Raw genomic sequence first — 27,651 nt, 5'->3', positions numbered from 1 at the left:
AGATATTTTATTCTCTTTGAAGCAACTGTGAATGGGAGTTCACTCATGATTTGGCTCTCTGTTTGTCTGTTATTGGTGTATAAGAATGCTTATGATTTTTGCACATTGATTTTGTATCCTGAGACTTTGCTGAAGTTGCTTATAAGCTTAAGGAGATTTTGGGCTGAGACGATGGGGTTTTCCAGATATACAATCATGTCATCTGCAAACAGGGACAATTTGACTTCCTCTTTTCCTAATTGAATACCCTTTATTTCTTTCTCCTGCGTGTTTGTCCTGGCCAGAACTTCCAACACTATGTTGAATAGGAGTGGTGAGAGAGGGCATCCCTGTCTTGTGCCAGTTTTCAAAGGGAATGCTTCCAGTTTTGCCCATTCAGTATGATATTGGCTGTGGGTTTGTCATAAATAGCTCTTATTTTGAGATATGTCCCATCAATACCGAATTTATTGAGAGTTTTCTGCAACTATTGAGATAATCAGGTGGTTTTTGTCTTTGGTTCTGTTTATATGCTGGATTACATTTATTGATTTGCATATGTTCAACTAGCCTTGCATCCCAGGGATGAAGCCCACTTGATCATGGTGGATAAGCTTTTTGATATGCTGCTGGATTTGGTTTGCCAGTATTTTATTGAGGATTTTTGCCCCGATGTTCATCAGGGATATTGGTCTAAAATTCTCTTTTTTTGTTGTGTCTCTGCCAGGCTTTGGTATCAGGATGATGCTGGCCTCATAAAATGAGTTAGGGAGGATTCCCTCTTTTTCTATTGATTGGAATCGTTTCAGAAGGAATGGTACCAGCTCCTCCTTGTACCTCTAGTAGAATTTGGCTGGGAATCCGTCTGATCTTGGACTTTTTTTGGTTGGTAGGCTATTAATTATTACCTCAGTTTCAGAACCTGTTATTGGTCTATTCAGGGATTAAACTTCTTCCTGGTTTAGTCTTGGGAGGATGTATTTGTCCAGAAATTTATCCATTTCTTCCAGATTTTCTAGTTTATTTGCGTAGAGGTGTTTATAGTATTCTCTGATGGTAGTTTGTATTTCTGTGGGATCGGTGGTGATATCCCCTTTATCATTTTTTATTGCATCTATTTGAATCTTCTTTCTTTTCTTCTTTATTAGTCTTTCTAGCAGTCTATCAATTTTTGTTGATCTTTTCAAAAAACCAGCTCCTGGATTCACTGATTTTTTGAAGGTTTTTTTGTGTGTCTATCTCCTTGAGTTCTTCTCTGAATTTAGTTATTTCTTGACTTCTGCTAGCTTTTGAATGTGTTTGCTCTTGCTTCTCTAGTTCTTTTAATTGTGTTGTTAGGGTGTCAATTTTAGATCTTTCCTGCTTTCTCTTGTGGGCATTTATTGCTATAAATTTCCCTCTACACACTGCTTTGAATGTGTCCCAGAGATTCTGGTATGTTGTGTCTTTGTTCTCATTGGTTTCAAAGAACATCTTTATTTCTGCCTTCATTTTGTTATTTACCCAGTAGTCATACAGGAGCAGGTTGTTCAGTTTCCATGTAGTTGAGTGGTTTCGAGTGAGTTTCTTAATCCTGAGTTCTAATTTGATTGCACTGTGCTCTGGGAGACAGTTTGTTGTGATTGCTCTTCTTTTACATTTGCTGAGGAGTGCTTTACTTCCAACTATGTGGTCAGTTTTGGAATAAGTGCGATGTGGTGCTGAGAAGAATGTATATTCTGTTGATTTGGGGTAGAGAGTTCTGTAGATGTCTATTAGGTTGCTTGGTGCAGAGCTGAGTTCAAGTCCTGGATATCCTTGTTAACTCTCTGTCTTGTTGATCTGTCTAATATTGACAGTGGGGTGTTAAAGTCTCCCATTATTATTGTGTGGGAGTCTAAGTCTCTTTGTAGGTCTCTAAGGACTTGGCTTATGAATCTGGGTGCTCCTGTATTTGCTGCATGTATATTTAGGATAGTTAGCGCTTCTTGCTGAATTAATCCCTTTACCATTTTGTAATGGCCTTTTTTGTCTCTTTTGATCTTTGTTGGTTTAAAGTCTGTTTTATCAGAGACTAGGATTGCAACCCTTGCTTTTTATTTGTTTTCCATTTGCTTGGTAGATCTTCCTCCATCCCCTTATTTTGAGCCTATATGTGTCTTTGCACGTGAGATGAGTCTCCTGAATACAGCACACTGACGGGTCTTGACTCTTTATCCAATTTGCCAGTCTGTGTCTTTTAATTGGCACATTTAGCCCATTTACATTTAAGGTTAATATTGTTATGTGTGAATTTGATCCTGTCATTATGATGTTACCTGGTTATTTTGCTTGGAGAAATGCCATTTCAAGTCCTTTGTCCATTTTTTAGTTTGGTTATTTTGTTGTTGTTGTTGAGTTGTAGAGTTCTTTATATACGCTGGATTACAGCCTTTTATCACACATTTGATTTGGAAATATTTTCTCCCATTCTGTAGGTTATCTTTTCATTCTATTAATTATGTCATTTTGGCATACACAAGTTTTTAATTTTGATGCATGCCGATTTATCTATTTACTTTTGTTGCCTGTGCTTTTGGTGTCATATCCAAGAAATCATTGCCAAATCCAATGTCATGAAGCTTTTTCTCTGTTTTCTTCTATGAGACTTATAGGTTTAGGTCTTACGTTTATGCAAATATTTCCTCCCACTCTGTAGTTGCCTTGTTACTCTGTTTATACCGTCTTTTGATGCACAAAATTTAAAATTTTCATGAAGTCCAATTTATTTATTTTTTTCTTTTGTTGCTTGTGCCTCTGGTCTCATATTCAAGAAATTGCTATGAAATCCAGTGTCGTGAAACTTTTGCCCTGTGTTTGTTCTACAAGTTTCATAGTCTTAGCTCATACATTTAGCCTTTGATCTATTTTGAGTTAATTATTTTTGTATATGATATAAGGTAATTTCATTCTTTTTCATTTGGATATCAAGTTTTTCTCAAGAAAATTTATTGAAAAGATTTTCCTTTCATTATTGAATAGTCTTGGCACCCTTGTTGAAAAGCATTAGAGCATATATGGGAGAGTTTATTTCTGGGCTCTTTATTCTATTCCATTTGTGTATATGTCTGTCTTTGTTCTAGTATTATACTGTTTTGATTATTGTAGCTTTGTAGTAAGTTTTGAAATCAGGAAATGTGAGTCTTCAAGCTTTGTTCTTCTTTTTCAAGATTGTTTTAGCTATTCAAGTTCCCTTGAGAATTCATATAAATTTTAGGATGGATTTTTCCATTTTTGCAAAAAATATTGTTGGGATTTTGATAGGAATTGAATTAAATGAACAATATTAATTCTTCCAGTCCATGAACATGGAATGTATTTTCATTTATTTGTGCCTTCATTAGTTTCTTTCAGTAACATTTTGCAGTTTTGTAGTTTTCGGTGTTTTTTTCTGCCTCATTGGTTAAATTTATTCCTATTATCTTATTATTTATGATGCTGTTGTAGTCAGTTGCCATTTTAAAGGTTTCCACACCAATGCTGATTCAAGACAGTAACCTATTTTTCATACCTAGCTTGTCCAACCCTTGGCCCATGGGCCGCATGCAGCCCAGGATGGCTTTGAATGCAGCTCAACACAAATTCATAAACTTTTGTAAAATATTATGAAATTTTTTTTTTTAACTCATCAGCTGTTGTTAGTGTTAGTGTATTTTATGTGTGGTTCAAGATAATTCTTCTTTTTCCAGTGTGGCCCGGGGAAGCCAAAAGATGGGACCTACTTGTCTATACCATAATGAGTAGTTTCATGGAGAAATTTAGCTAATATTCATTTGAAATCACCTGGTGCCACCAACTGGCTGTCTTGAGAGCACTAGAGATTATCTGAGTAAGAGGTGCAACCAGATTTTTTCCCATTCTTCCTTTTCAAAATCAGGAGTTAATCATTGATTTTATGTAATGGCCTCATAAGATTGTCTCCAGAGATTTATTCTTTGAGGGTTTATATAGGATCATAACTTTGGTGAAGGCTGGTTGTTTGGCATAGTAAGTTGCTAGAGCATTTCCTATAGCTTACACATTATCTATTTTTTCCATGAGCGTCAACCTTTATAACTACCACTCCAGGAAGTGGGAGTGTGTCTACAAATTCCTGAATTTGTTGCCCATTTTTGATGGGGGTTCCGGGAGGGCAAGAAACCCCCTTTGTTTCCAAAGCATCCCAAAGACATGTACTACTCCGAAAGCATATCTGCTATTTGTATATATGTTTGATTTTTCATCTTGGGCTAGTTGTCAAGATGTAGTAAATACAGTAAGTTCTGACATCTGGGCTGATTTTACTCAAAGAGAGCTTAGATTAGTGACTGCATATCCTGGTTGATAACCTCCAGTTTCAGTTTTGAGGTACGAGCCATCAACAAATAATATTAGAAATAATATTAGGTCAAGGTTCTGTAGAGGAGTCTTTAATCAGTCTGAGTAAGGTACAGAGAATTCCCTAAGGAAGACAATCTTGAGGCTCCTTTTCTTTTTCTTTTTTTGTTTTGAGACAAAGCCTCACTCTGTCACCCAGGTTGGAGTGCAGTGGCATGACCATAGCTCATTGCAACCTTGACCTCTTGGACTCAAGTGATCCTCCTGCCTCAGCCTCCTGAGTAGCTAAGAGTACAGATATGAGTCATCATGCCCAGTTAATACTTTATTTTTTTGTAGAGACAAGGTCAGGTCTCAGTATGTTGCCCAAGCTGGTCTTGAACTCTTGTGCTCAAGTGGTTCTCCTGCCTTTGCTTCCCAAAGTTTTGGGAATATAGGCATGAGCCACCAAACCCAGCCTCCCTTTCTTTAGGTAGAGGCAGAAGAGAGGTAGGATTCAGAGTGTTGCTGTGGTGAATTGTAATGTTGAAGCAATGAGTAAAAAATTTCATAAGATATTAAGGCTGGGTGCAGTGGCTCACGCCTGTAATCCCAGCACTTTGGGAGGCCGAGCCTGGCAGATCGCTTGAGCCCAGGAGTTCCCGATCAGCCAGGACAACTTGGCAAAACTCTGTCTCTACTAAAAAATACAAAACTTAGCCACACATGGTGGCACGCAGCTGTAATCCCAGCTACTCGGGAGGCTGAGGCAGGAGAATCCCTCGAACCTGAGAGGTGGAGGTTGCAGTGAGCCGAGATCGCGCCATTGCACTCCAGCCTGGGCGAAAAGAGTGAAATTCCATCTCAAAACCAGAAACCAAAAACCAACAAACAAAACCCAAAAATTAGCTGGGCATGGTGACACATGCCTGTGGTGCCAACTCCTCCGTAGGCTAAGGTGGGAGAATCATTTCAGCTTGGAAGGCAGAGGTTGTGGTGAGTTAGGATCACACCGCTGCACTCCAGCCTGGGTGACACAGCTAGACCTTATCTCAAAAAAAAAAAAAAAAGATACTAATTGGCTGCCTGAAAAGTGTTGGGTATTCATTCTGTCAGTAGTAAGGTCTGTACTGCATGAGGAACCCTAAACTCAAGTGGGGAGGCTAGAACTAGCTCAACAGAAGCTGCAATAATTTTTTCAGATATTAGGACAGAAATTGCCCTAAGACAAGGGGGATGAGCCTTTCACACTGGGTCAAGGCTGAAGCTATAGTAACCGATGTTTCTGTTTGTTTTGTTTTGTTTTTGAGAGTCAGGGGTAGTAGGGGACACAAGTTAGAATAACTAGTTCCTGGTTTCATCAACAAGGCACACTAAGCACTGAGCTGGCCATTTTAGTGATGTGTAGAGCTTGCCTCAAACTTCTAATAAAGTCCCATTTATTGTACATCAAGCAAGTCCCCTTTATTTTATGCTGTGAGGGTATCAACCTGGTTTTTAATGTAAGATCATTTAAAAATATTATCCTTGAAGTTAACTTCTCTAAAGGATCTTTTTTCTTATTTTTTTTAAATATAGATTTTAAAAAGACTTTTTGCAACAGCTTTAGGTTTACAGAAAATCGAGTAGATAGGAAAGAGTTTCCATATACCATCCCTCCCCCCAACAGTTTCCCCTTCTATTAGCTCTTGCATTGCCATGAGACACTTGTTACAATTCATAAGCCAATACTGATACATCATTATTAGCTAAAGTCCATAGTTTACACTGAAGTTCATTCTTTGTGTTGTACAGTTCTATGAGTTTTGAAAAGTGCATAACGTCCTATATCTACCATCATAGTATTATCCAGAATAGTTTCATCCCCCTAGAGGTCCTCTTTTCACTCCTCTTTTCACCTCCAGACAAGTGGCAACCACTAATATTTTTACTATCTCCACAGTTTCATCTTTCCCAGAATGTCATATAGTCAGAATCATAGAGTATGTAGCTTTTTCAGATTAGTTTCTTTCACTTAGTAATATGCATTTTAAGACTTCTCCGTACCTTTTCATGATTTGATAGATCATTTCTTTTTATGACTGAATAATATTTCATTGTATGGATGAACTACAGTTTGTTTATCCGTCTACCTATTGAAAGACAGCTTGGTTGCTTCCAGTTTTTGGAGAAATATGTTTTTAGTGGTTCCTATCAATTTGCATTAAAACCCAAGGGCTTGTCCAGATTGCTTATGCACAAATAGACAAAGAGATTTTTGTAGTTTGGGATGCCTAGAGAAAGAGGCTGTTGAACGTCTTTTTCAGGTTACAGAAAACCTGTTCACTTTTGATTTCCTTAGGAAAAGGTCTCTTACTGAGGACTTAGTCAATTCATAAAATGGTATTTCAATCCTAGAAAAATTTGGCACTCATTGTCTGTAATATCCAGTTAAACTCCAAAATACTCTTAGTTGTCTTTTGTGAGGGATCTAGAATATTTTTGGATAGTCTTTAGCATATCAGTAGAGAATGGTTTATCTTCCTCAGTTAGGTCATGCTCTAAATAGTAGACTGCAGTTTGGAAAAAATTGTAAGTTATCTTTTGAAACGTTTCTGTTTCTTTTTTGCTAAGGCTAGGGGCAGCTAAATAGAATCTTTTTTATAGACTTCCTTGTTCTCTGAATAAAGTAGGATATCATTTACATTTCGTGTCAGAACTGAATCACAAGGGGAAATTTTAGGTCTTTTAAGTCTTGATTGAGGACCTGGGAAAATTGGAGGGAGTTCTAGTGAACTCCTGGGGTATGACTGTCTAAGTACATTATTGTCCTCCTTAGGTGAATGCAAAAAGGTATTGACTATCCTGATTGAGAAGTACACTGAAAGAGGCAGAGCAAAGATCCAATACTGTGAAGCAAGTAACTTCAGGTGGAAATTTATGACAGAATGGTATTTGGGTTAAGTTCTATCAGGAAATGAAGTATAATGATTTTGTTGATGGCCTTGAGGTCTTGAACAAATTGGGTCAAGTTCTATCAGGAAATGAGGTATAATGATTTTGTTGATGGCCCTGGGGTCTTGAACAAATTGGTATCTTTGTCGTTTTGTTTCTTTACTCGGAGGATGGGCGTGTTACAATTGCTAGTGCAGAGTATGGGAAGACTTTTGTAGTAAGGCCTTCAACCATAGGTTTGAGCCCTTCCTTTGGCTTCGAGGGATATTGGAGAAGTTTGAGTAATGGCTTGGTAGGATCTATCTGAACTTCTATAGGTTCTGCTCTCATTATTTTTCCTATGCCAGTGAAATTTTTGGCCTGTAGACGATCATGGAATAGTGTCAAGATCTTTATCTGGGGTGTGCATCAAATAAAATAGAGAATGCAAAGGTATATTCAGAACAAACACAACTTGATTATGAATAGAGGAGTCCTCTGGAAACTTAAGAAATAATCTCTCTGGTGTGCATTTATTATTGCAATCTCATGTATAAAGTATATCTCTCCTTATTAAATTTGCAGGTGTATTATCACAGAACGGGAAGGAATATTTCCAGGCAAAGGCCCAAGGATTACAGTTAAAGGCTGAAAGATAGGGAAAATTTGTGTTATTTGAAATGCCTGCCCCTGTGCAGTACCATTACTCTGAAGAAGAGAGCACAAAGGCACAGTATGTAACGTAGAAATGATAGCCCTTGCATTAATTTTTATTGGAAGTGTTTTGGGTATGGCTTCTAGGAGACTTTATCTTACTTTTCAGGGTTTTTCTGAACTGTAGGTTTTTTGTGGAAAGAAATATCCTGAGGTCCTCCGGGTCAGTCCAATCAACTTTTGCCATCTAGGATTTAGCATCTATGGTTCTGACCCATATGTGTACGAGTTGATATAAGTCAAGTAATTCTGGGTCAGATGTACCCAAAAGGATTTTAAACTATTCTATGAATATTTACTAGTCTTGTCTGCATTTAGAGAAACTTATAGCTCTTAATTCTGCTCAGGTCCAAGCTTTAAATTCTCCAGTTGTCTGAGTACCTGTTTCATGGAGGGATGGGTCTTAAGAGGCAACTGGCATTCTAGGTTTTGGAGAAAGTTGTTGGGAAAAGGTAGGGGGCCTGAACAAGGACAACTGGAGGGAGGAGTTAATGGAGGTATAGAAGGAGAGAGATTGGAAGGGTAAGGGGCAGAGGGAGATCTGGATATAGAGAGGGAACTGGTGGACGAGGACAGAGGATTTACTAGGGAAATGAATCTAGTTCATTGTTGTCAAACTGCACATTAGCTTTGGCCAAATAATCTTTTAATGAAGCCGTTTTTGATTTAGAGTTTCATTTGGAGACCTCTATATAACTAAAAATGCTGCTCATTGAACATGAGAAATCTTATTTCCATTCTTTTCTAAGGTGCCTCTCGAATGATTTCAAGTTAAATGTTCTCCACAGTAGCCATTAAAGGCTCACATCACCCTTGGTAAAATTATGCCATTTAGAAAGACAGGGACAAGAATTAGGATTCTAAATGAGAACACATATAAGAAGCAGGCATTTTTTTCTGTAAGAGGAGAGGATTTAGACTTAGATAACTCCCTAAGAGATGGTGATGGTCAGCAAAATGTGGTGCTGGTGCCTCTGTGTCAGAGGCTCCCAAACTGATAGTCAGTGCCTCTGAATGTGGATTGTGGTAGATGGAAAACCAGAGATAACACTCTTTCTGGATCAAAGCCAAGCTCTAAAAACAAAACATAAAAACAGGAAAACCTCGCCCACTTTTATTGATAGTCCACAGAAAAGTTTGTCCAAATGGAAGCTTGTCTGGTGAGAACTGCAAACTCACCGACCGTGAGGCCTGCAAACTCACCGACCGTGAGGCCTGCAAACTCACCGGCCTGTGAGGCCTGCAAACTCACCGGACTGTGAGGCTGGCTCAAACAACAGGCACGTACAGCCTATGACTGTGTTGTACCCTGCGATTTTCTTTCTTGTGATAAACGACACTTTTAGACCATACAACACAAAATGGAAACACACAAGCGAGTAAAAGGAGATGAAAAGAAATGGTTTGATTCCATTAAGGCTGCTGAACAAATGGAACTGATAACAAAACGTGGGTACCAAACTGAGAGTAAATGGACAGGGAACTCAATGCAAAGAAAGAGTTCAGACCTAGTGCTGACTTACCACACTGGGCTGTGTGGACCATATCTCACAAAAAAAATGGAAAATAAGCGAAGACCGCCTAAATGGGAACAAGAAGAGGCAATTTATTTAGAGCTTTCTATAGCAAGGGAGTTAGCCCTATCACTTGCATTTGATAGAGACTTATCGGCAGGCAGGTGAGTTGGAAAATTTTATAGTGAAAAAGGGGAAGGCTTCAGATATGTCTGATTGGAAGTTGCTGGCATAGGGAAGCTGGAGGTGGACTAACTGGAAGTGGGGCATCCTATGTGATTGGTTGGTTTGTACACCTTGTATCTTAGGCATAGCATATTTGGCTTTTTCTGGTTGGTCCTGAGTTGGAAGTGAGGGTGAAAATTAGAACACCTGGCAGTTATTGAACAAGTCTGGACCATTTTGGGGCCAGTTACTGTAGAAACTATGGTTTGGCTTCTGGGATAGTTGCTGCAGAGGTTATGGGTAAGATTTCTACTGTCATGTGTGGTCTGGACATTGTTCATTTGTATTTTCAGTCTCTCAGATCCCATTATCCCCTTGGCTACCAAGGAGTTCAGCTCTCTAATGGCATTTCCTGCCTTTACCTTGGCCTACTGGGCTTCTCAATGACCCTGGTGCCTCTCTAGGGCATTTGCTTGTTACGCAATGTCCCTTGAGACCCTCCCACACATCATAGTAGCTGATGTATTTTACAGCGTTAGGTAGTATATGCACTGTATCATATCCACTTCTCTGGATGTTTTGATCCTTTTCTCTGCTGTCTGCCTTGGCAGTTATGACATTCCTACTTAACATAGTATGGGACATCTTTTTCTCTAACCCTGCAAGATCCACCCATCAGATTGTTAGCACTCTCTTACAGCATCCTTGCCAGGGTGTTAAATCATGTATCTTGGGAGAGTGCTTCTAAATTGAGAAACTCTCCCTTCTCTAGGCTGACATCCAGCACTCTCACTCTTATACTTGACTCTTGCTGGTATATGATGGGTGACACCCACAGCAATTCTAGGGCATATAGAGCCCCTTTCCTTAGTTACAGGCCAGTATTTCCCTGGCTGGGTTATAACATGCTTTAGTTACTGGCCTGTGGCAAAGAGGAGGCGAAGGTAGTTCCCGAGGTGGGTGCATGTTATCTTGCTAGGCAGAGGCTTCTGCATCATCTTATGCAAGGATGGAGTGCCAACCTTTAATAGAGAGGAGTAGGCCACTTCTGCAGGCCAAGAGGATTGAAGGGGGCTTTGGGATTCAAGATATTCAAGTGAATCTACTTGGTTATCTTCATCCAATGTTGCAGGGCTCAGCCTGGGCTGGAACCTTACCATCACAGACTTTCCTAGTTTGAGAATTCAGCCTTTATACCGCCACTATCCTTGCAGTAAATTCTGGGCCAGATCCTCAGTTGCTTTTCCCCCTGTTAGCTACAGGAGATGAAAGGCTATTTGTATGCTGCCAAGGAGAATGTCTAGATTTCATATTTGGGTTTTATTGGTAATTAATCACCCTCTGACTTTCACTTTCTTTCTCAAATGCATTTATTGTCCCAGAAACAGCTATTCAATTCCCCATTATTTATAACTATCACGCATATAATTACTCTGTGCCCCCAATTTTTCTAATGCCTGGGATTCTGCCAATGCCAGTATATTGCCTTCTTTCAGAGTCCCAGTTACTTTGCCATTGATTAAGATCTTATTTGCTTTCCCATAACATGCCATGGGCTATTCATGCTCCATGATTCAGCTCTGAAATCCATTTTAGTGGCTACTCCCTATGACAGCCCCTGGCACCAGCTATCTTAAATTGGCTTGGGAAGACTTTGCGATGGAGATTTGCATGCAGAAATTTTGGGGAACAAAGAAAATATGACAGGACAGATGGACGATTGAACTGGGATGTGGCTGCAACAAAGCCTCAGCCAAGTCACTGAGAGCTCTAGAATTGGGATGATTCTTCAGAGTTGTCTCAACTTAAAGCAAGTGAGCTGGGCCTGTATACCGTCTAATTGAACAGTTATTGGCATGAATTACCCACGGAGGCTGAGGGTAATTCCTGGAGAGCAACAGAATTTAGCTGCTAATACTCCCAGCAGTCTTGATGTGGTTGGGACTGTGGACACTCCAGCCCAGTGTCACTACTGCATTGAAATTGGAAGTTGGGCCACGTATGATTGCTTGAGGATGGGAACTGTGATTTTTGAGTTGCAAATCATATGAGCTCCATAACATCTGGCTCTGAGTCTTGACTCCTAGGGAGCAAGAAAGAGGCAAATGTAAAATTCAAATATGGAGCAGACATGCCTGTAATCCCACTACTTTGGGAGGCCAAGGTAGGAGGATCGCTTGAGCCCAGGAGTTTGAGATCAGCCTGGGCAACAGAGAAGATTCTCTCTACAAAAAATAAAAATATAAAACATTAGCCAGGTATGGTGGCACGTGCCTGTAGCCCCAGCTACTGGGGAGGCTGAGATGGGAGGATTGCTTGAGCATGAGAGGTCAAGGCTGCAGTGAGCACTGCACTCCAGCCTGAGAGACAGAGTGAGACCCTGTCTCTAAAAAACAAAACAAATTTGGAACAGAAAATGAATTCACATTCAAAATATGTCCATATACCAAAATTTTTGCCCAGGGGAAAATCAGTGTCATTAAATGCTACCAAATAATTGGAGATGTTATGCCTGAGGAAATATAATTATTGAGCTAATTAATATAGAATTTAAAATAAGAATGTTTAATTTCTTCTAGAGATAAAGGAGGAGATAACATCCATGAAACTAGAAAAGTTTATATGACGTTGGCCAAAAGTTGTGAAATAAGAGCAAATAGATGTAAAAAACCCAAGTAATCAGAAGTCTTAAAAATGAAAAATGCAGTATTTGAAATAAAGTCTTATAAAGAACAATAAATGAATTTTGAAAACAGACAATGACAGAATCAGTTAATTGAAGAGCAAAAGTGTGCTATGATACAGGATATGAAAATATAGATATTAAGAGATCTGGGAGAGGGCATTGATTAAGCAGCACAATTTCTCTATTAGGAGTTTCAGAGATTGGAGAGAGGTTTAAATGTGCAAGATATATATATTTTTTGAGATCTTATGGAAGAATTAATTTCCCCTCTATAGAAAGCTCACTGAGTTGCAGCTGGCAAAAGTCTACCAACAAACACATCAGGTTTAATGAAACCATAGGGCATCAAAGTCAAGAAAAATACTAGTGTAAGCAGCCTAATCCTGTTAAAGGAATGGCAATACGAATGACAACTTCTCACCTGCAACAATAAATGTCATGGAAAATAGAATTATCTTTAAAGTAGTGAGAGAGTATAGGTTTTATTTTAGAATTCCAAACCCAGCTACAATACTACAAGTTTGAAGGTGTAATTGAAATATATGCAGACATACGAACCCAAGATTTACCACACAAACCACGGCTGAAAGAATTCTTAAAAAGTATACCATGGAAAGAAGACAAATGAGGCCAGAATAAAGGAGTGGAATGCAAGAATAGAAAGTGAGCAAATTAAATGGTAAAGCATGTTGGAAAATCTAAATAATAATTATTGATGTTCAACAGAAAAAAAAAACTAGCATCTCATTGGCTTTAACTTTATCAGCAATAATTTATTTCACTATAAAAATGAGGCAAACCTGGCAAAATAATGACATTTTAAAATTAGTGCTGTATAAACTATCACAAGAACAGAAAACCAAACACCGCATGCTATCACTCATAAATGGGAGCTGAACAATGAGAACACATGGACACAGGAAGGGAAACATCACACACCGGGGCCTGTCGGGGGATGGGGAGATAGGGGAGGGATAACATTAGGAGAAATAACTAGTGTAGATGACGGGTTGATGAGTGCAGCAAACCACCATGGCACATGTATACCTATGTAACAAAACTGCACATTCTGCACATGTACCCCAGAACTTAAAGTATAATAAAAAAAATTAGTGCTGTATATGGTTATGTAAAACAAACAAACATTCAAAAAACGGCAAAAAACAAAACAAAAAACAACCCAAGGTGGAGTTAGAATCATATAAAATACTGTAGAATAGCAGAAATGAAAGATACTTAGTAGTTAGAAATTCTATTAGCACAAATCACGAGTTGATTAAAAAAGAAATTACAAAAAGTCATCTTATGCATACAGAAAAAAAAATTTCTTAAATTTTTAACATTTAAAACCTTAAATGGACCCTGCAGTTACTGCCTTTCTTCTTCCACTTGTGTCTTCTCAAGTCTTCATAAAGCATCCAATTGTTTGAAATCCCTGAAGCCCAAAGCCTGGTCTCAATAGCGCTCTTGCCAGGTTTCTGTACGTACTCTCATGGCCCAAAGGTTCCATCTAGCTATTGTATTGTATTATTGTATACACACAAATAATTAAATGTCAACATTTAAAACAACTTGATAACATCTTTGTAGTAACTTAGGCAAAAACAAAGCAAAAATTCAACACTTTTTCATGATCTGAAAGACTGGAAATTAACTGCTTCAATAGATTAAGGGTCATCTAACAACCATGTAGAGTAAAGATCATACTTTATGGTAAAATTTAGAAGCATTAACACAAGGCATAAAACAGGAATGCCCATATTAACCATACTGTTCAACCTGGACTTCAAGTAATGTCCAATATAAAAGATTAAAGAAAAATAAGATGTAAGAAGCTTGTCAAAAGAGACAATATTCTCATTATTTGGAGATATTGTTTTTATCAATCAATCAATCAATCGAGAATCTACACATACACCATTAAAGAAATTCAGTAATTGCATTTGATACAACATCAACCTAAGAAACAAATTATTTCCGACTGGGTGCGATGGCTCGTGCCTGTAATCCCAGCACTTTGGGAGGATGAGGTGGATGGATCACCTGAAGTCAGGAGTTTGAGACCAGCCTGGCCAACATGGTGAAACCCTGTCTCTACTAAAAATAAAAAATTAATTGGGTGTGGTGGCGCATGCCTGTGATCCCAGCTTCCTGGGAGGCTGAGGCGGGAGAATTGCTTGAACCTGGGAGGCAAAGGTTGCGGTGAGCTGGGATTGTGCCACTGCACTCCAGCCTAGGCAACAAGAGCGAAACTCTTGTCTCAAAAAACGAACAAACAAACAACACACACACACCACACATATACACACAGAGTCTTAGAATTATAAGCTTTTCCAGGATAAAATAATTATATTAAAAACATACAAGAAGAAATGAATGGAAAAGAGCTGGCTCTCTAAGAGTTGGGGGGAAAATCAAGCCCAATAACATAAACAATTTGCTAAGCCAATTATGAAAAAACGGAAGGTACATGATCATTATTCCGAGTTCTGTCTGTTTTGCAAACAACAAACATTTGTCCAGGTACAACTATTTGCAAGATCACGCGAAAGGGCTCAGGCCACCATAGGGAAAAATTCCATGGTGAGAAGGTCGTCATAAACTAGCCCAGAGACTAGGGCCAAAACCCATTAAACAAAATAAATATAGTAAATTAACTTGGGAGAAAAGGGGTGCCATGGTAACGTGCTGGGGAAAGGGAGGATTTTTAGAGAAATGTGCTGGAACTGAGGTTTAAAGCAAAACCAAGGGGAATGGAACTGCCTAGGGGTGACTTCCAAACAAAACAGGCCCGAAGCAGCAATCTCACAGTCTGAAAGTAGACTGTATTTCAACTAGCGTATTTTTTACGCTGAGGAGGATCTTTTTTTCCAGACTTTCTAAGTCAGCCACTGATCCAAAATTCTGCAACGCAGCCTGTATCAAAAAAGCATCTATCCGTTATCCACTCTCCCAGATCCTTGTAGGTTGCGCAACATACACACAACGGCTATCAGCAGACAGTCGCCTGGAGCCCAGCAGGTGGCAAGGGATTGTGGGAGGCAACTCATTCCTGGAACAGGCGTCTCCGGGCCTTGCACGGAGGGCGCTCTGGGAGCTCCGGGCGCGCGTGGGGACCTGGACTCGGAGAGGGAGGTAGAGGTTGAAGAGGTGAGCTGGGGACAGGCTCCAGAAGGTGGAATTCCAGGTCGAAGATGGGGCGTGGAGAGCGTCTCTCTGAACTGGGTTTGGGGGCCAGAGCACAGGGCCCTCGGATGGGGCCCTCCCGGTAGGGGCTGAACATACTTCTAGCGGAGGGGTAGAGCCCAGCGGCTGGGCCGGCTGCGGAGTCCATCCAGAGCTCCGGGAATTCAGAGTCCGCGTCCTTCTCGTAGGCCTCTTCCTGGGCAGCGATCTCTGGGACAGATGCGCAGACTTCCTGCTCGAAGACGACGTCTTCCCCGTGAGCGCCCAGGAAAACGTCCACTTCCAGGCCGGCAGACCAGTCGCCCTGCGCTCCTGAGCGTTCGTCGACAGAGCTCAGGAGGACCTCCGGGATCACGATGAGGGCGTGTCCACCGAGAGACACTCGCAGGACCGACATTGGCGCGAGCTCCAGCACCAAGTCGACGTCCTCCAGGTGCACACGCAGGGTACAGCCTGCGGCCAGGACCACCACGGAGGTGAGCGCGTCCACGGCCGGGGTCCCCGCCGGGTCTTCCGGGCTGGGCGCCGCGCGGGATTCGGGGCCCGTGGGCTCCTCCAATCGGCTGCGCTTGGCAGGGCCTGGTCCTCCTGGCTGCTGTCCCCACCAGGGCGCAAGGCAGGCGCTGGGGCTGCGGGGCCGGCTGCCCATCACCTCGACGGCGCTGCGGACGGCGCTCCCGGGCCTGACAGAGGACGTGGGGGCGGGGGGCGCGGGCGGCGAAGTCCTCTTTGAGGTAACAGGTGTCGGCAGAACCGCGCGACGCGGGGCGAGTCCTCGGAGCTCTGGGGGCGCCTCCCAGAGATCCGAGTCCGTGCTGCTGGGGGAGCCTCGCACGCCGTGTGGCTCAGCCTCGCGCGATGGAAACTTGGGCCTTCCTGACGCGGACCCGGATGCGCACTGCAAAGCCAATTATGTTGTAAATGACGGCAGCGGAACCAAAGTCGCAAAATGTCACTCAATCCTCTGCCCCCTGGAGGACCCGCCCTAGAGGCGGAGGTACACCTGCTGCCCAATAGCGGTGGCTGTGGTTGGTCGGTGGCTGTGGTTGGTCGGTGGCTGTGGTTGGTCGGTCACGCTGGGGAAATACTCTCACGGGCCGCTAGGGGGCCGAGCATCTGTGCCGCTCTAGGGCCTGGCTTCCAGTATCAAGTTCTTGTCCTTTGCTTTGACGTCAGACGCGGAGTTGAAGACGGATTCAGGTTCAAGTAACACTAGTGGAGTGCCAAACGAGGACACCGAATCCTAAACCCATACTCCCAGGCCCCATCCCGGAAGTGCCCTGCGCGTTACTGTTGGCGAATAGTGGCGTGCGTTTTTGGGTTCTCCTAGCTTGTACATTGATGTAATATCCTTTTAGGGGTCTTGGAAGGGAGAGTAAAGCTGGCATCCTGCGTGACGATGGCAGCTCCTGCATTATCTGTTTATTACAATAATTGGTACTATAGTAATTACAGTCTTCCCTTCATATCCCTGGAGGATTGGTTCCCAGACTCCCGCATGGATACCAAAATCTACAGATGCTCAAGTCTCATATAAAATGGTGTACATTCGCATATCACTTACACCCTTCCGTGTATTTTAAAGCATCTCTAGAATACTTATAGTACCTAATACAATGTAAATGCTATACCCTTGGTTGCTACACAGAAATATATATATATATATAGTTTGTTTCTGAGATTTCTGAGATGGGGTTTCATTCTGTTGCCCAGGCTGGAGTGCTGTGGTGCAATCTCTGCTCACTACAACCACCACCTCCTGGGCTCAGGTGATCTTCCCTCCTCAGCTTCCTGACAAGCTGAGATTACAGACACGTGCCACCACACTTGGCTAATTTTTGTATTTTTTGTGGAGACGGGGTTTTGCCATATTGCCCAGGCAGGACTCGAACTCCTGGGCTCAAGCGTTCCACCCGCCTTGGCCTTCCAAAGTGCTGGGACTACATGCATGAGTCACTGTGCCCGGCCTTATATATATGGTTTTTTTTTTTTTTTTGAGACGGAGTCTTGCTCTGTCGCCCAGGCTGGAGTGCAGTGGCGCGATCTCGGTTCACTGCAAGCTCCGCCTCCCGGGTTCACGCCATTCTCCTGCCTCAGCCTCCCGAGTAGCTGGGAATACAGGCGCCTGCCACCTCGCCTGGCTAATTTTTTTTTGTATTTTTAGTAGAGACGGGGTTTCACCATGTTAGCCAGGATGGTCTCGATCTCCTGACCTTGTGATCCGCCTGCATTGGCCTCCCAAAGTGATATATATTGTATTGTGTTATTTTCCTTTTTTTCCTGAATATTTTCGGTCTTCTATTGGTTGAATCTGCGAATTCAAAACCCGTGGATCCAGAGGGCCGATTCTATTATGCTACAATCAGCTGAAGTATGGTTAACTTTATCTAATTTAACCTAAACTACAGCTCTGAGGTCTATCTGTTTTAGCCCAATTTATGGATGATGAAAATGTCATGCAGAAAGGTTAACCAACTTGCCCAAGAGCCAGGAACTAGCAGAGTGGTGTCTGGCTTGTCCAGCTCCATTTAAGGTGATACACCTACACAATGTCAGCGTTTTTGACCTGTGTCAGCTGCAAGGCCCCTCTGCGTCACGTGTCCAGGCGGTAAAAGGGAAGGTGTAGCTCAACTAGTGTTAATAGGAGAAAATACTCAGCACTGATTTTGGAATAGTAATATTTTCAAGTGCTTACAGGGGACAACAAAGCATTTCCTGACATCTTTGCTAAGCATGTGATGTCCCACCTTGGCGGGAACTATTATTACATTTTATCATTCCAGAATATTCTTGGGCATTTAAAAGCAAATCTCATACATGTTATTTATCTCCCTCCCCTTTCTACAGAATTTATTCTCTTTTAGGGTTGCGTAGCATTCCTTTGGATAGTCTTTACATTTAAATCAAGTCTCTCTTGCTGGACAGTGGTCTGTCATCACTTGGTGGCACTGTCATCCTCCGGTAGGTTCATGGAAAGTGCAGATTATTTGCCCCATCCCAGAGCGACTGAATTACAATTCTTGGAACGTGGGGATTAGGCAATCTGTGTGAGCACCTCCAAAAAATTCTATTTTACTCCAAAGTTCAAGATCATTGAACTTGTTTTCATTTCTCAGTTGAGGAGTTCATGAAACCTGGCGGCTTATGCTTGTGATCAGGGACCTGCTTGTTGGTGTCAGTGTTAAGGAGGGAACTCCAACTTTCTGGGCTGTGTTCAATGCTTTTCTTAGCAGAGCTGGCCCGCTTCGGGTGGATTTCCGGTGGCTGTCCAGTGGCTGCGTGGTGGGGAATTCTCCTGGGATCGAGTGGCCTGAGACTGGGCACTGGCCTGGGTAACCAGGGTCCAGGGCTGTGTTGGATGATGGCCTTGCTGGGAACCTGTGGTTCCCGTGGACACCTCCCGCCAGGAGAGTGTGGGTGCAGCCGGAACCTGCCTCCAGTTCCTAGGTGAAAGAAACGGACTCAGTGCAAGCATCCAGGCAGAAGGCGGTGGGGGTGGAGCCTGCAGGAAACTGCCTGCTTTGGTCCAGTAGAGTTCTGTCTAGACCCTTGAACCTTCTCGCAGAGAACAGTGGGGGCACCATTCAGAAGTGAGGGTGGACGTGTCATGATGTATGGGGTAGATGGACAAACACAGATTCTGTCAGCATACTGGGAGGGGGTCGGGGCTCGGGGTTCCTGGCTAGGCCTCCAGCTCTGAGCAGGGTGGCGCCTGTGGCTTGAGTGGTGCCACCTCCTGTCTGCTGCTTTTGTGACCTCAGCGGTCTCACCTGAGAGCTCCTCAGTGTCCTGGGCCTTGTGATTTAACCCAACACTCTGCTTGCTCCGAATCCTCCCTGTGAGCTCTGTTTCCAAGTGAATGTGGTCCTGCTCCAGGACAGAAGTAGTTAGCAGAGGTCTTGGAGCAGACACATCTGGTTTTCTCTCCTGGCTGGCCGCAGTCTGATTGGGTGATCATGGGCAAGTCACTTCACCTTCCCTAAACTTCAGTTTCTTTATATGTAAAATGGGGAGAATGCCATATACTGTGGCAGATATATATATATATATCTCACATATTCTTTATCCATTCATCCATTGATAGACATTTAGGTTGATTCCATATCTTTGCTATTGTGAATTGTGCTGTAGTAAACATGTGAGTGCAGGTATCTCTTTGACATATTGATTTCTTTTCCTTTGGGTAGATACCTAGTGGTGGGATTGCTGGATTGAATGGTAATTCTATTTTTAGTATTTTGAGAAATCTCCATACTGTTTTCTATAGTGGCTATACTAGTTTACATTCCCACAAACAGTATACAAGAGTTCTCTTTTCTCTGAATCCTCACCAACATCTGTTATTTTTTGTCTTTTTAATAATAGCCATTCTGACTGGGGTAAAATGATATCTTATTGTGGTTTTGATTTTCATTTTCTTGGTGATTAATGTTGAGCATTTTTTTCATATACTGGTTAGCTGTATGTCTTCTTTTGAGAAATGTCTATCCATCTCCTTTGCCCACTTTTTAATGGGACAATTTTTTTCTTGTTGAGCTATTTGAGTTCCTTGTATATTTTATCTATTAGTCCCTTGTAGGATGAATAGTTTGAAAATATTTTCTCCCATTCAACAGGTTGCCTTTTCATTTTGTTGATTATTTCTTTTGCTGTGCAGGGCTTTTTCATTTAATTAAGTCCCATTTGTCTACTTTTTTGTTTTCTATGCTTTTGAGGTTTCAATGATAAATTCTTTGTTTAGACCAATGTCCAGTAATTTTGTAGTTTTGGGTCTTACAGTTAAGTCTTTAATCCATTTTGAGTTAACTTTTGTATATAGTGAGAGATAGGGGTTTAGCTTTATTGTTCGGAATGTAGCTGTCCTATTTTCCCGGCACTGTTTATTGAGGAAGGTGTCCTTTCCCCATTGTAAGTTCTTGTCAGCTCTGTTGAAGATCAGTTGGCTGTAAATACGGTGGCTTTATTTCCAGTTTGTCTATTCTGTTCCATTGGTCTATGTGTCTTTTTGGTATCTATACCCTGCTGTTTTGGTTACTATAGCCTTGTAATATATTTTTAAGTCAGGTAATTTGATTGATGCCTGTAGCTTTGTTCTTTTTGCTGAGGACTTTGGCTATTTGGGCTCATTTTTGGTTCTATATAAATTTTAGGATTTTTTTTCAAATTCTGTGAAGAATGATGGTATTTCGATAGGGATTGCATTCAATCTGTAGATTGCTTTGGGCAATATGGTCATTTTATATTTTATTTAATTTTATTTAGAGACACGGTCTTACTGTGTTGCTCAGGCTAGAGTGAAGTGGCATGATCACAGCTCACTGCAGCCTCAAACTCCTGAGCCCAAGTGATCCTCCCACTGCAGCTTCCTGATTAGCTAGGACTACCAGTGTGTGCCACCACATCCAGCTAATCTTTAAAATTTTTTGTAGAGATGGAGTCTCACTATGTTTCCCAAGTTGGTCTCGAACTCCTTGTCTCAAGTGATCCTCTTGCCTCAACTTCCCATAGTGCTTGGATTGTAGGCATGAGCCACTGTGCCTGGCCAATGTGATTATTTAAGGGTAGTAGTTCTTCTGATCCATGAGCATGGCATGTTTTTCCATTTGTGTGATCTTCAAATTTTTTCATCAGTGTTTTGTAGTTCTCTTTGTAGAGATCTTTAACCTCCTTGGTTAAATTTATTCCTAGGTATTTTATTTTATTTTATTCTTTATTCTTTTCTTTTTTAAAAAAATAGAGATGGGGTCTCACCATGTTGCCCAGGCTGGTCCTAAACTCCTGGGCTCAGGCATTCCTGCCACCTTGGCCTCCCAGAGTGCTGGGATTACAGGCATGAGCCACTGCACCTGGCCTAATTTTTTTTAGTACCTATTATAAATGGGATTGCCATCTTGATTTCTTTCTCGGCTAGATCATTATTGGTGTATAGGAATGCTCCTGATTTTTGTATGTTGATTGTGTATCCTGCAACTTTACTAAATTCATTTATCAAATGTAAGGAGTTTTTTGGTGCAATCTTTAGGTTTTTCTAGATATAAGATCATATTATCAGCAAAGAGGGACAATTTTACCTTCTCTTTTCCAATTTGGATCATATAGCATTGCTATGATATCCATGATCAGTGCCATTTGGCATTGCTATAAAAGACTACCTGATTCCCGGTAATTTACAATGAAAAGAGGTTTGTTTATATGGCTCATGGTTCTGCAGAAGCATGGTACTAGCATCTGCGTCTGGTGAGGGTTATCAGGGTGCTTCCACAAATGGTGGAAGATGAAGAGGAGCAGATATCACGTGGTGAGATGAAGGAAGAAAGAGAAGGGAGGTGGCAGCCTCTTTTTAACAATCAGATTTTGTGGGAACTAATAGAGCAAAAATTCACTGATTACTGCAAGGATGGCACCAAGCCATTCATAAGGGATCTGCTCCCATGACCTGAACACCTCCCACCAGGCCCTGCCTCCAACAATGGGGATCCAATTTCAACATGCGATTTGGAGGGGACAGATATCCAAAGTACATCAGATGGCTTTTCTTTCTTTCTCTGGCCTGATTTATCTGGCTGGAACTTCCAGTACTATGTTGAATAGGAGTGGTGAAAATGGGCATCCTTGTCTTGTTCCAGTCCCTAGAGGAAAGGCATTCAATTTTTCCCCCTTCAGTGTAATGTTAGCTGTGGGTGTGTGGCATATGGCGTTTATTATTTTGAGGTATATTCCTCTGTGCCTAGTTTGTTGAGAGTTTTTATCATGAGGAGATGTTGAATTTTATCAAATACTTTTTCTGCATCTATTGAGATGATCATATGATTTTTATCCTTCACTCTGTTGACCGGTTGTATCACATTTGTTGATTTGCATATGTTGAGCCATCCTTGAATCCTTTATATAAATTCCACTTGATCATGGTGTATTTTTTTTTTTAAATGTGCTGTTGGATTTGGTTGGCTAGTATTTTGTTGAGGATTTTTGCATCTAAGTCCATTAGGGACATGGGCCTGTCATTTTCTTTTTTGTTGTGTCCTTGTCTGATTTTGCTATCAGGGTGATGCTGCACTCATATAATGAGTTAGGGAGAATTCCCTCCTCTTCAATGTTTTTGAATAGTTTCAGAAGGATTGGTATTACTTCTTTGTATATTTGGTAGAATTTGGCTGTGAATCCATCAGATCTTGGAGTTTTCTTTGTTGTGAGACTTTTTATTACTGATTCAATCTCACTACTCACTATTGGTCTATTCAGGTTTTCTATTGTATCCTGATTTAATCTTGGCAGATTGTATGTGTCCAGGAATATGTCCATTTCCTCTAGGTTTTCCAGTTTGTCAGCATGTAGTTGTTTATAATAGTTTCTGATAGTCTTTTGTATTTTTGTGGTATCAGTTGTAATATTTCCTTTTTCATTTCTGATTTTATTTGAGTGTCCTCTCTTCTTAGTGTAGGTAGCAGTTTGTCAATTTTGCTTATCTTTTCAAAGAATGAATTTTTCATTTTGCTGATTTTTTATGTTGGATTTTTAGTTTCTATTTCATTTAGTTCTGCTCTGATCTTTATTATTTCTTTTCTTTTGCTAATTTTGACATTGGCTTGTTCTTGCTTTTCTAATTCCTTTTGATGGGTTGTAGATTGTGGATTTGTACCTTTCTCCTTTTTTGGTTAGGCATTTATTGCTATACATTTCCTTTAGCACTGCTTTTGCTGTATCCCTCAGGTTTTGGTATGTTGTGTTTCCATTTTTGTTTGTTTCAAGAAATTTTATTTCTTTATTGATCCAATGGTCACTCAGGAGCATATTGTTTAATTTTCATATATTTGTATGATTTCCAAAGTTTCTCTTGGTATTAATTTCTGGTTTTGTTCCACTGTAGTCTGAGAAGATACTTGATATGATTTTGATTTAAAAAATTTTTTAGATTTGTTTTGTGGCTTAACATATAATCTATCCTGGAGAATGTTCCATTTGCTAATGAAAAGAATGTATATTCTGCAATTGTTGGATAGAATGTTCTGTAATGTCTTTTAGGCCCATTTGTCTTAAAGTCCAGTTTAAATCTGATGTTTCTTTGTTGATTTTCTGTCTAGATGATCTGTGTAATGCTGAGAATGGGGTGTTGAAGTCCACTATTATTGTACTGCAGTCTAGCTTTCTGTTTAGATTCAGTAATATTTGCTTTATAATTCTGGGTGCTCCAGTGTTGGGTGCATAGATATTTAGAATTGTTATATCTTCTTGCTGGATTGATCCCTTTGTAACTATATAATGACCTTCATCATCTTTTTTTTTTCTTTTTACTGCTCTTGACTTGAAGTCTGTTTTATCTGATATAAATATAGCTACTCTTGCTCACTTTTGGTTTCTGTTTGCATGGAATATCTTTTTTCAGTCTCTTTACTTTCAGTCTATATGTGTCTTTACTGTAAGGTGCATTTATTGTAAGCAGCCATTCTATATCTTTTAAGTAGAGAATTTAATCTGTTTTACATTCAAGGTTGTTATTGAGGCTCGTTCCTGTTGTATTGTTAATTGTTTTCTGGTTGTTTTATGTATTCTTTTTCCCTTTTTCTCTTATTATTTGTCACTGTGGTCTGGTGTATTTCTGGAATGGTGCCATTTAAGTCCTTTGTCTTCTTCGTGTGATTGCTTCATCAGTGGGTTTTGTAATTTTATGTGTTTTTATGATGGTATATGTCATTGTTTTGCTTCCAGGTTTAGGACTCTCTTGATCTTATTGTAGTGCCAGTCTAGTGGTGACAAATTCCCTCAGCATTTGCTTATCTGGGAAAGACTTTATTACTCCTTTATTTTTGAAGGTTAGGTTCACCGAATATAGTATTCTTCTTTGGTAGTTTTGTTTTTCTTTCAGTACTTTGATTATATTATCCCATTCTCTTCTGGACCGTAAGGTTTCTGCTGAGAAATCCATTGTCAGTCGCATGGGGTTTCCTTTATAGGCAGGTATGCAGTTTTTACTTGCTGTTTTGAGGATTTAGTTTTTATCTTTGACTTTAGGCAGTCTGACTATAATGTATCATGGAGACCTTTATGCATTGTATCTGCCTAGGGATCATTGAGACTCCTGTATCTGAATGTCTAAACCTCTTGCTAGACTTGAGAATTTTTCATCTCTCATTTTATTAAATAGATTTTCTAATCTTTTCATTTTTCTCTTTGCCCTTGACAATACTGATAATTTGTATATTTGGCTGTCTTGTGGTGTCCCAAATGTCATGAAAGCTTTTCTCATTAAAAAAAAATTATTTTTTTGTTAAGTTTTTGTCTGACTGGGGTTTTTTTTTTTTGCTTTTGTCTGATCTAGTCTATTGTTGCAGCTTTCAAATGTATTTTATATTTCCTTCAATGACTTATTTAGTTCCAGAATTTCTATTTGGTTCTTTTAAAAAATATATATCTCTGGTAAATTGCTAGTTTATATCCTGAATTGTTCTTCTGATTCTTTGTATTGTTTTTCAGAATTCTCTTGCAACTGACTGAACTTTAGAATCAATATTTTGAAATATTTATCTAGAATTTTGAAGATTTCCTTTTTATTAAGATCTGTTGCTGTAGAATTATTGTGTTCCATTGCAAGTGTCATATTTCCTTGCTTTTTCATGTTTCCTGTGTTCTTATGTTGACCTCTGTGCATCTGGCGTGAACTGTTGCTTCTTCCTATTTTTCAATATACTTTTGAAGGGGAGGACTTTTCCCTGAAGATGTGTCTGTGGTATTGGTTGGGTAGGGCACTTTGTCTTTGATTCTAGGTATGTGCACTAGTGTTATCTCTGTATGATGTATTTGGCTGTAAGCAGCATTAGTGCTTTGTGTGATTTCCTCAGAGGATTAAAGTGCAGTTATTGATGGAGGGTGTGGTGAAGTTGTGCTGGGACCTGGGAAGCCAAGTGAGCCAGTCCTTAGACCACAGTGGTGGGCTAAGCATGCCTGTCTTTGTGTCCCATGGCAGTGTATGTGCTGGCAACTGTGTTGATATTTAACAGTGGGCTGATTCTTTGGCCTCCAGATGGCTAACTTGGATGCCAGTAGTGGCAGCAGTGGGCCAGGCAGGTGAGTGGGTTCTTGGGTCCCTGGGCAGCTGACATGGTATGGATGATAGCAGTAGCTTTATTTGGGGGACCTTCTGGGTCCTCAACAGTGCTGGTGGTGACTGTAGTGTGGGGTCGCTCCCTGTAGTTCCAGACATGCTGGGCTCAGGCTCTCCTGCTTTCTGCAGCAGCAGCATAGCACCATGTGATGGTAGTGGGGGGCTCTACCTTCATGCAGAAGCCTGGGCACAGAAACCTCATGGTCAGTAGGGTTGCAGTCACCACTTACCACCATAGACAGGTAGTCCTCTGGTTCACCCACCCCAGCCTCTGGTGGCAACAGGAGCAGGTGTGCAGAGGGCGAAGAAGGGTCTTATTTTCTGTGGGACAACCTGAACACAGAGGACACTCTGCTGGTGGAAGGGGATTTCATTCGATGCTTACAAAGTTGAGCACAGAGTTTGTGCCAGCGCTGAGCATGGGATCACTTCTCACAGCATCAGACAATGAACTCTTTGGTCTCTGGAAAGTGTGAACTTTGGATTCCTTTGTCCCAGGGGCTGCCTTTTTGTTGCACTGCATCATCTTTTCTTGGAAAGTAGTGGGCTAGAGTACTGGGAAGTCTCTGTGGGCTAGAGTACTGAAAGCCCTGCAGTACCTTTGGGTCCACCCAGTGCTGTGCTGCTGCAGCCATCAAAGTGGACTCTGGGGAATGTCAGTGGGAGCTCCTGAGATGTGGAGGTATGGGGGCTGTTTTTCCCAGGGCAGAATGCAGTTCCATGAAGGCTGTGCTCTTGAAATGATGCCCTGCCACAACCACTCAGGTCTTATGGGAGGGTGAGTGACCCAGTGCAAGTTCCTTGTCTGCTGCAGTGCCCTCATGGGGCCTGTAACTCACTGTCTATGCCAGTGTCAGGATTTTTTGTGGGTAGAAGAGCTCTCCTGTGGTTCAGATTGTAGCGGTCCACAGGCTTGCTGGGCTGCTGAACTCTCTCACTTACCCTTTCCCTGCAATATTTAACCCTTTCATGCTCAGGCAGATCTTGGCCAAGCTGGATGTTTGCTTCCTTTATCTTATATACCTCAGGTGTTTCCCATGTGTTCTCCAAAGGAATCTGGTTGAGGGTTGAGGTATAATTGTCTAGTCATAATTTTGTTTCTTCTTTCTGAAGGGGGCATCTAATGCTGGGAACTCTGATTCTTTGCTGCTTCATCTGAGACCCTGAGGCTCAGGCTGAGGGCTTGGACCAGACAGTGCTCTTGGTATTGGCTGTAATGAGGGTGGCTCAGTTATCTTCTATAGTGCAGAAGTAAGTGGCTTTAAAAGTTTCTGTTTATTTTTATCCATATAAGTAATAATATCTGAATACATTAAAAAACATCTATACAGTTCCATGTATATTCTATACAGTGTAGCTAAAGTTGTAGTTTCTCCTTAACTCGCCATCCAACCCATGATCCAAGGTTGATTTGATAAGGTTCTTTTCTATTATTTACAAACACAGCATAGGGTTTTTGTTTTCTTCCTGGGATGGCAATGCATTGTGGGTAACTTCCTGTAATATGTTAGAGCTTATGCTATTTGGTATTGCTATCTGCAAAGTACATTATCTCTTCTCTCTTTTATTCAAGAGACCTTTTTCTACATGCAATACAGCCTTCTATATCTTGTTTGAAAAATTTATGTAGGTACAAGAAAAGACTACTTCAAAAATCTGTTGTACAGCAACTCCTTTGTCTTTTCCCAAAAAAGAAAATGAAAGTGTTTCCTTCTCTTCCCACTTATCTCACAGTAATTTGTAATTCTGGTGTATTAGGTTATGCTATCTTTACTTCCTGAATACATAAGTGAGGTAGGGGCAAATGGCATGGTATTACTGATGCTATTACAAAGATTAAATAATGGCTGGTGTGAACACAACGTCATTAATCCCTTACTATTTTAAGGGTGCCAAAACTGACTATTAAAGTAGCTATTTGGCTATTTGGCTTTCAAAGGCTGAGGCTGAAGCTGAAGCTAAGTAGCAGATTTTTACCAAACACATAGGCTGAAATCAAACTTTAGAGCTTTTGTGTTATAACTGAAAGCCAGTGATTTCTGTGTATTAATTTTGTATTCAGCTGTCTCATGAAATTCTCT

General features: G+C 40.9%; 2 protein-coding genes across 2 annotated transcripts in view; one reads left to right on the top strand and one right to left on the bottom strand.

Moving 5' to 3' along the window:
- Positions 1–27,651, top strand: part of MRPS22 (mitochondrial ribosomal protein S22) — a 338,889-nt gene that overhangs the window by 24,588 nt on the left and 286,650 nt on the right. The gene's annotated exons all lie outside the window — the stretch shown is intronic.
- On the bottom strand, positions 13,599–16,382 carry PRR23C (proline rich 23C). The gene has a single exon (XM_003265301.3). It carries the CDS (start codon positions 16,118–16,120, stop codon positions 15,332–15,334), a length of 789 nt encoding a protein of 262 aa, XP_003265349.1. The 5' UTR covers positions 16,121–16,382; the 3' UTR covers positions 13,599–15,331.

The sequence above is a fragment of the Nomascus leucogenys genome, chromosome 8 (assembly GCF_006542625.1).
Source record: "Nomascus leucogenys isolate Asia chromosome 8, Asia_NLE_v1, whole genome shotgun sequence".
Classification (NCBI taxonomy): domain Eukaryota; kingdom Metazoa; phylum Chordata; class Mammalia; order Primates; family Hylobatidae; genus Nomascus; species Nomascus leucogenys.
This window is presented reverse-complemented; position numbering and strand designations above follow the sequence as displayed.

Excerpts from the sequence above, each read along its gene's own strand:
- PRR23C (XM_003265301.3), bottom strand. The coding sequence starts at position 16,120 with ATGGGCAGCCGGCCCCGCAGCCCCAGCGCCTGCCTTGCGCCCTGGTGG.